Raw genomic sequence first — 14,792 nt, 5'->3', positions numbered from 1 at the left:
AAATGAAGAAGCACACAGACAGAAGGCATTCTAACAAAATGGTGTCTTTGCTCTCGGGCCCGCAGCACACCATCAATTTTCAGTTTTGGACCTGACAGGCAAAAAAGTTTGGACACCTCTGTTCTACAGTGATGGTGGACAGGAAATTGGGTTTGCATGATGTGCTGGGGATGATCTGACCAGCCAGGGATGGAACCAGGGTCTGAGAGCAGTAACTAATGCGCGGTATGAAGCTGAAACACTTGTGGAACTCATTTGGGTCGACCCCTTGCTTTTTTCATCAGCAGGTTTTGTTTATGATTGTTCTCAGTTAGAATAAGTTAGTGCTCTTTAAAAACATTGTACAAAACTTTTGTGGCAATGTTTTATTATCAATAATTTAACATCCTTACCACAGCATTCCTGTAACTCCCCTGTGACTCAGCATTTTTCCCTGGGTAAACTTGAGAAGTAGCATTGTAGCATTAGCGTAGCATTGTAAAAATTTACCTAGAGTACTTGTTCTACTGAAGTCTTGAAGAAATCCAGCATTAACACAACATTTAAAGAAGCTTATAATTTTATAAGTTTATATTTTTACTGAGGGAAAAGGTTTTACTGAAACATTGTGAGGATGTCTGGCACATTCTTGAGGAAACAGATGTTGCAGTTCTAATATTTTGAATTCGTAAACATTTAACCTCTTAGGAACATTATTTGAAATGATAACATCCTTAAAATGTTCTTGAATCAGTTTAGAACAAATGTTTTCTTTAAGATATACTAGAACTTGTGTGTAACGTTAGCCACGCAGGGAGGGCGGCTACATGCACATTCTGTTGTATAATGGTTGTTTTTATGTGCCAATCTGACAGGCAAACAAAATATGAGTATGTGGGTTTTGGCATTTGTCTGTTGATTAGGTTTCGCTTAAAGTTTATATAAATCAGTATGTCAAACATGACTCAGGAGAAAGTTGATGTTTCTGGCTTCCACTGGTCTCATGAGGTCACCTTCCATACATCCAGCTCTCTAACAGCGTTGGCAGGGTCACTATGGTCCCCTCCTCCTCCTCCTTGTGGCGAGGTTGACGGGGAGAAAGAGTCCTCAAGAGAAAAAACAGCTACAGCTGAATCACAGAATCGGTTTTATCTGCTGTTTCGCTGAAGAAAAAATGTGACCAACCAGTGCACGTCTTCATACATGGGAAGTAATGGCTGTGAGAATGGATCTTTCTGTTTCCGTTACATTGCTTATCAGATAAATAACACCAGACTTTGTTGTCAGGGCTTAATTATTTATGATTTTTAGAATTCTTGAGCATCACATTTTAATTTATTTTATTTCCCCCACAGAGGGAATAGTAGATTATTTGCCTCCTGCAGAGCTGATGAGCTTGTAATCATGTTGGCTGACATACTGGACAGGGAGGACTGAACGGTTCATTAAAGGTGCAGTTTACAGAGGATATAAAGAAGACGTTTGCTGATTAGATGTGTAAAACACATTCACACACACACGGGCAAACACGCATCAATTAGTTTCCTGCTGGCAGGCGTGTACAACACATCCTCTTGGTGTCGCGGTTGAATAGAGTGATAAAATATTGCCCTTCAGGCACTCTCAGCTCCTCCCCAAGACTTTTTAGCGTCTCTTTTATAGCCTGCAACAGGAGACTCATTAAACACCGAACTCCACTGAGGAGCCTCTCTTTCTGTCTTTCAACGGATTTCTGAATTAATCTATTCCAGCAACAATCTATGTGGTTCATTAGAAACGTTTCTTTAGCTTTCCAGCCTCAAGTGAAATAAAGATTTCAAAATTGTTTTGATTTACTCTTTCCAGCTGGCCTCAAACTGTAAGAAGAATTTCCTAAAGGTCTCTTTTAATCACCTGTTGTGTCTGAACGCTGATGGCAATGAAAGCGAGGAGAAACGGTCAGATAATAGAGGACACCCTGTGATCTGAGCACAGCCTTACACCAGCCGGACTGTGACACACACACACACAGACACACACACACACACACGCACGCGCACACACACATGTTGTACAGGAGAATGAAAAGAAGCAGAAATGCAGTTCAAGATTAAGAGGATTCGGTGGAAGGGGACCTCAATCCTCTCAACTGAAAACACAAGTTTTAGCAGCCACATCTTAACATCTTTTTTGAGATCTCTCACCGTAAACTGCATGTAAACGTGTATGTTTTCCAAAACACATGGGGCTGCGGCAACATTACTTTCTCAGAATATTTATGTTAGATCCTCATGCGAGAGACTATTTTTTCCCTAGAATTGGCCCCCCTCACCGATTCCTCAGTACGGACTTTTACATTGAGGACTTAGTTTGCATGACAGAGTAACGTCATTTGTATGAGCACTGTGTTTGGTTAGAGTGTGTGCATGATAACTTTACCTGCATATGTTGTTGAAGCCTGTAAACACTGGCGCGATACAAAGAAAGACGCATTTTATACAGTAGAACAAAACCACAGTCTTTATTTCAGCCATTTAATTGAGAACCCATTTAAAAAAAAAAAACCCTGAGGAAATCAGAATTTTTAGCAATGCTAAGTTATTTAGGACGACTCCTTGTGTTGCTATTTGATCTTTTCATTGCCGTTCTGTTTTTTATCAGACTCCCTCGTGGCCAAACATGTCAAGATCAAGACTACGATGGCTGGCTGAGGGAAAGGCGTTGCTCTTCTCTCTAATCACTGGGTTGGGCCTACTGGTCTGGCCATAAGCATCACTTCCCAAACAATCACACACACACACACACACACACACACACACACACACACACACACACACACACACACACAAACATACATGTGCTTGAACATATAAGATGAAAGAGGATTATATTTAGAACAGGGACATACAGAGCAGCTGGTTGCAGAAAAGGTCTGTTGGTTTAGAGGGGATGTGAATCTGCTTGGTTGTGCCAGAGATTTGCGGCCCCCCCATCTCCTCTAAGGGGCTCGAAGTGTACAAACTCTGCACACATGAAGGAATAGATGTATCCAAACAAGCCAAGTTTCAACTGATTTTCCAATCTAGTTATGGTGCTATTTTTATCTTTACATTTAAACATTTAATGCACTTTTCAATGTTGTTTTAATCTTTTTATATATCTGGAAATCCTCTCGCCGATGCAGCATTAAAGTTAACATAACGGTTTTCTGTGAACGACAGCTTGTAAAACTAGCACAGCAATCTTCATGTCCATCGATAAATCAAGCCGTAAATACAGGAAACATCCCTCTGAGTCATGCACGACATGTGATATTTCATCTATCCAGTTTGTCTCTGAGCAATTCAACACAGTAACACAATAGGAGGACATCTCTCTCTCTCTCTCTCTCTCTCACACACACACACACACACACACACACACACACACACACACACACACATATACACACAAACACACAGAGAGATCTGATTCTCTGAAACAGTTTAGAAACTATGATACTTTACCCTGTAACATCAATCATGATGCGGTGTGAGTGAACTGACATCAGAAAACATACAATAATATTATCACGGGACAGTCGGCGTGTTTTTATTGCCCTCTGAGCGATAACAGGGGTGTGACCGATTCCTGCGCAGGTGTTTTGGCATGAAAATCCTCATAAAACGCAGACAGACAAATATTTCTGCTCCACATGTCTTTGATTTGTTGAGAGCTTCTTTGGTGCCCCCAAGTGCCACAAAAAGAGCTTAACTGCCACCATAATGGAAGCACTGTGTCTGAACATCTTGTTTTCATATCGCATGACGTGATAGGAGACAAGAATGTTCTCTTTTTCTTAAAATATGAACTCGTTTTTTGTTTTTGACCAGTGGACCAATGAGAAAGCAGCTTTTATCACACACGGACAGCGACTCATCATCTGTCCTGACTGTGCAAACATTTTTCTCTGGACCACAAATGTACTGAACATCAATAGAATGGGAGTGAGAGCTCATTCATTCACAAGACCAGTCTGTTTTCTCCAGTTATGATGCTGGTTTTCTGAGTCTGAGACTGTGGGCCTCCCGTCAGACAAAGCTTCGAGCAAGGCACACCCCCCCCCCCCCCAAGTCCTCCCCCTTTGTTTACTTGCTAAGTTCCTGGATGCCTTTTGGATCACGATTGTGTAATATGATCACTCAGCAACTCAGCCATTTTAGTCTGATATTGCTGTTTTATATAACTTCCCAATGCATCAAATATAAAAAAACTACAAAAAACAAAACAAAAAAAGTCCATCCTCAGGCGCTTATTAGTTTCTCACTCTGAGAAAATGGGAAAACCGCACAATTCCCTAAACTAAACACTGGCATGTGGGAACTATCTCTTTAACCAGATCACATACATTTAGGTTCTTGTACACCATGTTCTTTTTTTTTTTATATAACAGATGTAATATTCTTTCACTGGGCCTGCTTCCACACTCTTGAGAGCACCCCTCGGGAGACCCTCCTCCCACTCAAAAAAACCATCAACCCTTTTTATATATTGATGCTGTGACATTCAGGTTGAACCCAACTTATAGTTAAACTGTATATTTAAAGAAGCTATTGTATACACCTGGACACGTGCTTGTGATCGTTCTCTCTTCATGCTATGCAGTTGCTTAGGTGAAACAAGAAATGCTCCGAAAAAAACTGCACTCTGGTAAAAGTGAAAATCTCCGTTCTGATTCAGTGTATTTGATGCTGAGTTGATTTAAGTACTCAGAATAAAAGTACACATTGTACTTGGTGTATACCAGTGCTTGGGAGTGTTCAGTAATGAATCCACTGACCTCCAAAGGTCATGTTTCTGTTCCAGCTCTGGTTCTGCTGATTATGTCTTAAAATTTGCAGGCATGTTCGTAATACATGGCTGAGTTTTCCATACGTACAATCTTTCACTTTAAAGTAACTCTTAACTGATGAGTTCAAATAAATGTTGTAAAAGTAAAAGTAAAAGTAAAAGTACAAAGTCCCTAAAATGCTAATATACAAGATATTACTTCAGTTCCAAATTGCTTCTCTTGCTTCTTTACCTTCTCGTTATCACCATTTCTCAAAGAGCATTAACATTCTTTGGCAGCAGGTTCCCTCAGCAAGTTTTACATGGACTATGCATGACAAGTAAATCATACTCCTGCTAGTAGAAGTACATCCAGACATGCAGACATATGGTTCCAGTTGTGTATTTGCATATAATAGATGAGGGGGCTATTGGCCTTGGCAGGGGTCTCTCCCCCCTCCAGTTAAAGCCTCATGCTGAGTCCTTGGCGCTGCGACGCTCATGTCTCCAGTGAGTGAAGTTGTTGTGAATGATCTCCTCTGAGTGAATCGGAGCGTGGACGGAGTTAAAGCCCCGCCCTCTAACCTCCAGCCAATCATGATTGAATATTTAAATGAGCCAGCAATAAAGATGACTTGGAGCGGTAACTGTGACAGACCGTAAGAAAACTTCACTCCACGCCACCTTCACGCCGGTGTCCGGCTTCAAATTGGATACAAACTATTTGAACAAAAACTGGGCTTTTTTTCTTTTTTTTTTTTTTAAATCCTTACACTTACAAACAAGGCAAAACAAAAAAACAAAAAACAAATCTTATTAATATGGGAAAAGAAAACATTAATTTTTTCACTTTTTGGATTATTTTGGGAAACTTTTTTGCAACTTTTTCTTGTGAAACTGAATCCACCACCAGCAGCGTGTTTGGTAAGATTTTGACATGAATCTGATATCTGAGTGTCCGAATGACTCATGCCGTGAACGGAAGCGCAGATACGCAGGTTAATTAATACATGCTGCTGCGTGTTGACCGGGAATAACCCCGCAAACGCTTTGTGTTGAGCTCTGCTGGGCTGCATCCCATTTCATACCATAAAGCTCCATGTGTGTCTGCTGCACTCTTTGTTTGAGCGGAGAAGGGGACGGGAGGGGGGGATATTAACTCTACTAATCACTCAAATCAAAATATATATTTGATGCTGCATTAACACAAATCCTAAAAGCTATTCAGCTTAGAAAAAAGAGAGATCACGTCATTTAACATGTTATCACTTTCAAAAATGGAAACTCTTTCATTTCATTCGGTCAAGAACAGGCTGGGCTCACTGACAGGATCTGATTAGTTGTGTTCATCCTGTTTCAATACAACTGATTTGACTCCGTTTAAATAAATCCAGATTATCTGCAATAAAACTTTTTACTCGTAGAAATGCGACGCAGTCAAAAGGGGGCGACACTTTCACGCTGTATCTGCAGCTACTTGTTCAGATTCGTGTGGTCGCAGTAAACTAGAAAGAAGCTGCGTCATTTTTTGGGAAAAATAAAAAATAAGTTGTTTTCTTCTAACGCTTAAATTTCTTTATTTTCTTCTCTGTTATATCACTGCTGGAAAACAGCCCCGGAGTGAGTTTAATAGAGGTTTTTTTTTTTTAAATGCTAAAATAATTTGAAATAACAAGAGGCTTCCATCTATGTTTGCACTGATCGCCTTCATGCTGTTGTGTTGTAACAGCGACCGCCACCGTCACCGATGTTCCCCTCCTGAACGCCACGGAATGGATCACCGACTACAGCGACATTGAGTCCAAGTTCTCCCTGCGCTCAGCAGAATTCCCAGATGATGACATGTGCTATATAGTCGCTGGAAACCCCGAGACCATCCAGGAGTGTGAATTTAATCCAGACTTCCAGACCTTCATCGTGATCCACGGCTGGACGGTAAATTGTCATCGGCCTGCGCTTTTATTGAACATTAAAAACAGCCTCCAGCATCTTCTCATGTCGCTGATTTCTGACGGATGCGTGCCGGTCCTCCTGTGGTGTGGTTCGGAGTCGGTCGTTTGAGATTTGGACCAGACGAACCAGTTGCAGGACCCAGGATGAGTCATGTGCTTGACCGTAGAGAGATGTGTGTGACGTTTTGTGTGTGTGTGTGTGTGTGTGTGTGCGTGTGTGTGTGTTACTGTAGGTAACAGGGCTGTTTGAGAGCTGGGTGCCAAAGTTAGTCTCCGCTCTCTACAACCGGGAACCCAAATCCAACGTGATCGTGGTGGACTGGCTGTCACGCGCCAGTCAGCATTACCCAACCTCTGCAGCCTACACCAAACTGGTGGGCCGAGACGTCGCTAAGTTTGTCACCTGGTTACAAGTGAGTATTTGTCCTCTTCTGAGCAGTAAATATATAAAGAAAGAAACTAGAACAGCTGGTGAAACTGTCTAAAAGTATTGTAGCAGATGATGTCATATTTTGAATCCAGTGGTGCTGCTGCAGATACGTTTTCATGCTGTTGAGATTTTAAACGTCCTATAAAGAATTTTTATGGATGTGTCTGAGGTTGCAGCAGCTTCTCATTACAAGGCCCGCTATTTAGTGGAGCCAGCCGTTGTTTGAAGGAAAACGGGTGCCAGCATGTGTATTCCTTTCTTTTGCTCGTCTTTATTTTATGTGGCTATGTGGCAAAGCATACGATCACATACACATTTCAAACCCAACTGATATTCTTGTTTAAATCTTCTAGTAAGGTATGGTCATGTGACACATCCATGTCTCCCATTTAGAGAGAGCAACAGTTCCTCTGGGAGAAGATTCATCTGCTGGGCTACAGTTTGGGGGCTCACGTGGCAGGAGTCGCTGGACACCTTTCTGACCATAAAATCAACAGGATTACAGGTGACAACATGAACCAACTCACTTATAAGTCTTTCAGATCAAATGCAGTGTCGTTCGCTCACGTAAATGGGAGACTAGCATGGACGTGTGGATACTGATGTGCTCAGTTTTAAGTAGTTTTGTCGCATGAAACCAGAATAATTAGCTAAACCTGCACTTTTCCCCGTACTGTCAACTGAGAGTATGATTTAAAAGTAAACATGAACCACTCAGACTTCTCTACCGATCGTGCGTTTTAGCGAATGTCTAAATTGAATCTCTAAATCGGTGAATCCGCAGCATTGACACACCACATCCCAGCATACGCTAGTGCATAAGTAAACCCACTATTGTCTGCAGACCAGTTTGTGAAATATAATCTGCCAGCCATCACATTCCTGGCCTGTGTGCATGTAGCCAGTAAGTGCCAGCCTCTTGGTCCAATCCCCTGTGTGCCACTCCGAGGTTGAGCCGACTCTGAAATCTCTCTGACCTGCTTACAATAATGGCATGTTCACTCTGATCTGATCTGGAAGAGTGGCAGCCCATTAAGAACCAGCAATTACAGCCTCGCATTGTTCTGAGCCTCAGCAGTTCTGCAGACGTTCATGTGGCTTAAAGAGGCCGGAGCAAATGTATAACTTCAGATGTTTTCATACGTAGCAAGATCGGTAGCACAAACACGCCTTCCCAAACACTACTGAAATAGTCATCGTCCCTTTTGCAGGACTCGACCCTGCGGGTCCCACCTTTGAGCACGCTGACGCCCAGAGCACCCTCTCAAGAGATGATGCCCAGTTTGTGGATGTTTTGCACACCAACACCAGAGGCTCCCCAGACCGTAGCATCGGCATCCAGAGACCTGTAGGCCACATCGATATTTACCCCAACGGTGGCACCTTCCAGCCAGGCTGCGACATCCAGAATACTTTGTTGGGAATCGCCAAGGGAGGCATCAGGGGCCTCCAAAGTACGTTTGTTTGTTTTTTTCACTACACTTCATCTCAAGATTTAAGCTGCTTTGCATTGGTTTCCATTTAAGCCCACATATCTGTATGGTAATGTAGTCAGTATAGTGTTAGCACTTCAGCTAGAGCAGCCTGGATTAATATCTGCATGTTGGCGGGTTTCATCCCTTATTTATTTTTTTTTTTTCATCATTATTATTATTTTTTCATCCTGAGGTCAAAATCTATGACCTCAGGATGAAATATTGTGTCTTTTTTATGTCCGACTTTGGGAGAACCTTCTTAAACCCAGTGGTACCAGCCCACGCTGCACCATAAATACACATTTCTGCCCACTGCGGCACAAAAAGCCGTAAAAGTTGCACATAAGGAAGACATTTACTCTGTAAAATGATGTCATGTGTGAGAAGCCCCTCAAATGTTCTGTGTGTGTCCTGCAGACATGGACCAGCTTGTCAAATGCTCCCACGAGCGCTCCATCCACCTGTTCATTGACTCTCTGCTGAACATTAAGCAGCAGAGCATGGCTTACCGCTGCAGCAGCAAAGAGGCTTTCAACAAGGGCCTTTGCCTCAGCTGCAGGAAGAACCGCTGCAACAAGCTCGGCTACAACGTCAACAAAGTCCGCACGGCCCGTAGTGCCAAGATGTACTTGAAGACTCGTGAAATGATGCCGTACAAAGGTAAGGAGACTGACTGCGCAGTTCTAAAGAGGGTGTGAAGAGAGAAATATTCTGCTGTAAAATGACTGTAGGAAAAAACCTTGAGTGGATTGATGCAGAATAACTGAGCACTGGGTTAATCAGTACACATTCCTAATTGGATTAATCCTCAATTTATAATCTGTGAACGCATCTTGCGTGGATGAAACTGAATTTCGCGCATTTTGAGTTGGTAAACTCACACCTCCTCTGTTATGAGAACAGGGAACACAACCACAGACATCTCCAGCATTCAACTACTACCAGTTGCAAGAATTCTGCAGGTTACATAAAGAGGAGGTCATGGGTATTTTAGAAGCAGTGGTAGTTTTTGGAGGGGGGGGGGTTGAGTGTGATAAGTAACACAACACTCCTGCCATATGAGACTTTGGCAATGGAGAAGTTTATTTTAGAGTTGCATTTTGGTACAAGTCCAGCGTTATGGTTGGAATGAGGTTGTGAGATGTTGAAAGATGAGCATGTGCAGTACGTATCTTGATGAGTATCAGAGGTGTGAACCCTGGAGTGGCTGCAGAGATCTCTTTTGTGAATGGACAAAGAAAGTATAACATTTTCCCTCAGTTTAGTCATTTTGAGGCCTCAAGATATAACCAGTTGCTTCAATTTAGTTAACAATTTGGTAAAAGTCAAATTTTGTGGCCTCAATTTAAATATAAGTCCATATGTGTTAATCCATCTCAACACATCTTTTAGTGTGAAAGGGTTTTGCCCAAATCTGTGTGTACATGCAACACTGTGACAGTCACATGGAGAACGATGATGATAGTTATATAAAGGCTTTAAGTAGTAGTGTGTGTAGTGGTGTGTGTGAGATGATGGAAACAGCAAAGTATGAGAGTGAAATTGTAGTTGTTTGAGAGACTGTCTCACACACGCTAAATTCTTCTCTCTCTCTTTCTCCCTCTCCCTCTCCCTCTCTCTCTCTCTCTCTCTCTCTCTCTCTCTCTCTCTCTCTCTCTCTCAGTGTTCCACTACCAAGTGAAGGTGCATTTCTTCTGTAAGGACCAACTGAGCTTCACAGAGCAGCCAATGAAGATTTCGCTGTATGGAACCCATGGAGAGAAGGAAGACATCGCCTTTGTCCTGTACGTAAATTAGAAACACACACACACACACTTGTTATTGGCAGCGGGACTTTTATAGGGTGATGTGATCCAGTCGTGTTGCGTACGTCATATCGATGTGTGGGCAGGCTTTTAAAACACGCAGTCTCACACACACATGCACACACAGTACACCCATACTTCATATTCATACCCGCTCACAAGAAATAGTAAATGGTCAGCAAGAGTGAGTGTCTGCAGCCTCTCAGTCACTAAATAAAGATCAGAAGCAACTTGCGCACTTGTACACACCTGCTGACACTCACACATACACACACACACACACACATAAACTGTCACGTGATGGAGGCGTCTCTGTGTACAGGACGGTGCATTCTGAGCATCTGACCTTTGACCCTTCTCCTGTCATCCTGTAGGCCTGTCATGAACGGTAACACCACCTTATCCTTCCTCGTCACCACTGATGTGGACATCGGAGACCTGATGATCGTGAAACTGCGCTGGGAGAAAGACGCCCTCATCAGCTGGTCAGACTGGTGGGGCAGCAGCAAGTTCCACATCAGAAAACTGCGTGTCAAATCTGGGGAGAAACAGTCCAAGTAAGACATTGATATGATTATTCAGAATCAACTAGAGAGTACACTTCAGACGCAGGTGTTTCTAAATCAGATTTTTCACATCAGGTTTACTTGACGGAGTTTTCTCCTGATGTGATTTCAGGGTGATCTTCAGCGCGAAGGAGGGAGAGTTTGCCTACCTGGTGAGAGGAGGAGAGGACGCTGTCTTTGTCAAGTCAAAAGAAGACAACATGAGTCGTAAAGAGAAACTGTAAGTTGAAGAGCAGTTTCTTTTATATGGCTTCTGCAGCACGGCACCTTAGAGGCAAATTCTGGTCGTTTTCAACTTGGGTTTTTCTGTTTGTTTGGATCGACATACTTGATCATCCAGTACTGAATGAGAACCCCACAACAGCGACCGCTTCCCTCCAAAAAACAAAGCAATGTTTGGATCGATGTAGCAAGCGGTTGAATACTGATAAGCTTCAGTGTTAATAGCGCAAATGCCAGTGAGCCATCCTGTGGTTAAAAAAACCCCCCGCTTTTTATTGGATGGACTTTGATGTGGACGATGATCGGATATCAGCCATCATAACATTCTCAATAGTATTTGGTCCCTAGAACTCAATCGCATTGAAAAATAAGAGTGGTTTAGTGGTTTATTATAATGAATCCACTGATAAATTGTGCTATTCCAAATTTAATCAGGGTCTATAATTCCTTCTATGATGATATGTTTGTCACGTTAACGCAACCAAACTCAGAAAAAAGGACTTGTTATGTATCAGATGCAGAGGCTCTTCTCCTTACTCTCATTTTTTTCTCCCCTCCAGGTTACACAAGCTGAAAACACAGGGCAGTCTTTTTGGGCAGACTGATGCTTGAAAACCTGCACTTGAAAACACATCAATCATCTCTAGACACATAGCCAAAGATGGACAGCACAACACTGGGAATGCCTTTTCGACTAACTGGACGCATACTGGAATACTGCATTTTGTTTTGTTTCTGCTTCTCGCTCTTGTATGGCTTCGGCTCCCTTGTGCAACCAACACGACCTCATCTGCTGTGCTGGAAGTCCATCTGCTCACGAAGTCGCTCCTCTCTATCTTATCCTGCTGACAAATGTTTCACATCTCTCCGTGATTGCTCACATCTGACATATTTACTCATTGTGTAGTTTTGCAATATCTTTGTAATCATTTGTTTATGCTTTTACAGAATTGTGAACCCCTAAAATGTTTTCTTTGCCTATGTGAACTTTGGATTATTGTTTATTGATAAATGATTCAGAGAGATAGGCTTAATCCAGGCACATCCTTTTGTTTTTGTTTTTTTTAATGATCATTTTGTCTCTTTTGTCTTTATCTAACCACTGAATGCCAACAATCAACAGGGACCAAAGAAGTATTATCTACTGAATTTAGATACTGATATGTCATGAGCTACGTATTCAAATTGGATCTAGAAGCCTTGCTTGTTCTTTTTGATTGTGTTTCGGTTATTTTGTCACAGGTCACTTTAAAAGGCTCATTTTAACCCTGCAGCCATTTTAATGTTACAGTTACTGAGATTGCAGTTGGCATCAAGCTCAGTATAACACATGCCCTTATTTTGAAAGGTCAAACATTGCTAAATTGTTGAAAATAAAAATGCAAGCCTTTGTCATTTGTGATGGATCGACCTACATGACAGCCATAAAACATCTCAAGAATACGCCACATTGTATTTATTGAATGTACATTTATATATTTGTATATTAAGCTGTAATATATTTTGGCAGGCTTCCAATGTCATCTGTATTTTTATAAAAATGAAGCTTTTTTTATTTCTATATGATGAAAAAGGTGTTGGAATTATCGATCAGAGTGGTGTTCACACTAGCTGTTTAGTGCATTATGAACTGAGATGAAGTGCACTGTATCAAGAGAGAGCCCAGGGGGGTTTAATAAAGATATAAACTCAATATTCTGACATCTCTGACTGCTCAAGATGCTTTCAGATATTAATCATATTATCAAAATAAGATCTAAACCTTCACTTTGGGTAGATCAACCTCTTGTGAGTGAGAAATACTTTTAAAATCATGATCAGCAACCATATTATTCAACCAGAAGCTGTACGATTTTGAAAAAAAAAAATGGTGGAAAAATGTTGAAATATCAATATGACAGCTGAGGGATCCACCGCAGGACTCGCAGGTAGTGCATCATCTACCAAAGGAAAGAATGAAACGAGCAAAACCTGAACATGGAAAATGAATCCATCCATGAATAAAAAATGAGTTTTTCTTATCAAAACACTCAGCATGCAAGCTATCTGCCAAGGCAGGAACATGTCGGGTGTTCTATCAGAAGTGAGACTTACACGGCTCCTGATACGCCGAATAGAATTTAGTTCTTTGCGTGACAGCCCCTGACACAGCTCCTGAAAAGAGACTTCAATACCTTTACGAACAAGTGAAGTCTTGTTTAGGGTTAAGATTTGCAGAATTTCAATCAAAATACATCACTTGATTGCATTTCCTCCTTCAAGGCTTGTTATGAAGCATTACTGGCACGAGTTTGACGTCAGTGGCACCAAGTCAGTGTTCATACAGGTCAATATCGGTCCATTGTGTAACGATACTTAGTTGACAGGATATTTGGCTTTTTTTTTCTTGTTGTTCAAACATTGTTGGCAATCAGACCCTCCAGTCTTTCCAACCATCATACAGTAAATCAGAATCCATTTAAGTCTTGCTGTCAAACGTTCTCTGTGAGTCACAGCTGCAATTTATGAGATTATGTAAACATGCCGACATAGTTTGTGCAACTAAGCCCGATTAATTAATCCAAGTTGTCCTAAAATGGCCTTTTTGCGGGGGATTAATACCTCTGATTCAGGTCTTTCCCTGGCTCTTTTTCCATGACGTGAAGACAGTTTTCTCCACATTTCCTCATACAAAGCTTTTTACTTTTTAATGGTGAAATGTAAAGACATGTAAGAGTGAACACAAAGTGGATGAAAATAAACACTGTAAACGAGAGCCTCTAAACTGACAAACTAACATTCTAATCAACCACATTGCGCTTGTATTCCTTCACGATGTATCTTTTACACAATGATCTTGACCTTTGACCACAGACTCCCGGTAGATGTTTGTGCCAAATTTGAAGACCTATTAACAAATATTGGATGGATACACATGAGGGGACAGTGACCTTGACCTTTGATCACCACAGTCTTTTCAGTTCTTTCTTGAGCCCTGCATTAATGAGAATAGAACAGATGGACGTATGTAGAGACAACACAAAAACATAACAAGAACATAACACTTTACTAGCGAACAGCGGAGCAGCAGTGCGAGTTTAAGTAGGTTATTGACTCAGCACAGCTGAAGTGGGTCTCCCTCGTGGCTAATAACAAGTTGGGCTTGTCAAAAACAAAGGTAATTTTACATCAGCCAACATCTGAATCCACTTAAATCACACATCCAGCATATTTTAATAGAACAGGATTAGAGCCTGTTGTTAACACTAAGCCAGCTTTGCTAAAAATTCAAAACATATTACGCAACCCTGAACCAATCCACAGTTTGACTCCCACAAAACGAAAACAAAAACAAAAACAGTTGTGGGACCACAAAGTTATTAAAGTGCAAAGTGGTATGACAAGAGCACATGCTGCTGTTCCATTTATCCAACAAAATCTGACTCTCAACTCTGTTTTCCATGAAATCATTGGTCCGATCCTGTTCCTGCTGTGTTTTTGATTTCAAAATGGGGATACCAAAAAAAAAAAAGAAAAAAAAAGAGATTTTCAACATTGAAATGCTAATTTACAGCTCATTTTGAAAGTCCAGGTGA

The 14,792-nt window shown here is 41.4% G+C and overlaps 1 protein-coding gene across 1 annotated transcript; it reads left to right on the top strand.

The window, feature by feature from the left end:
- Nucleotides 1-5,411: 5,411 nt before the first annotated feature.
- Nucleotides 5,412-12,910, top strand: lpla (lipoprotein lipase a). The gene is made up of 10 exons (XM_086223294.1): nucleotides 5,412-5,691; nucleotides 6,497-6,702; nucleotides 6,953-7,132; nucleotides 7,543-7,654; nucleotides 8,361-8,603; nucleotides 9,042-9,284; nucleotides 10,288-10,408; nucleotides 10,804-10,986; nucleotides 11,108-11,215; nucleotides 11,778-12,910. The coding sequence occupies exons 1-10, from the start codon at nucleotides 5,589-5,591 to the stop codon at nucleotides 11,827-11,829; spliced, it is 1,551 nt and encodes a 516-aa protein (XP_086079420.1). The 5' UTR covers nucleotides 5,412-5,588; the 3' UTR covers nucleotides 11,830-12,910.
- Nucleotides 12,911-14,792: the final 1,882 nt, after the last annotated feature.

This window comes from Aulostomus chinensis, chromosome 14 (genome assembly GCF_037954235.1).
Source record: "Aulostomus chinensis isolate RoL2024-O1b breed Wild chromosome 14, RoL_Achi_v1.0, whole genome shotgun sequence".
Taxonomy (NCBI): domain Eukaryota; kingdom Metazoa; phylum Chordata; class Actinopteri; order Syngnathiformes; family Aulostomidae; genus Aulostomus; species Aulostomus chinensis.
This window is presented reverse-complemented; position numbering and strand designations above follow the sequence as displayed.

Coding starts and splice junctions, on each gene's coding strand:
- lpla (XM_086223294.1), top strand. CDS start 5,589: ATGGGAAAAGAAAACATTAATTTTTTCACTTTTTGGATTATTTTGGGA. Junction 9,285..10,287: donor TGAAATGATGCCGTACAAAG/GTAAGGAGACTG, acceptor TCTCTCTCTCAG/TGTTCCACTACCAAGTGAAG. Junction 10,987..11,107: donor TCTGGGGAGAAACAGTCCAA/GTAAGACATTGA, acceptor ATGTGATTTCAG/GGTGATCTTCAGCGCGAAGG.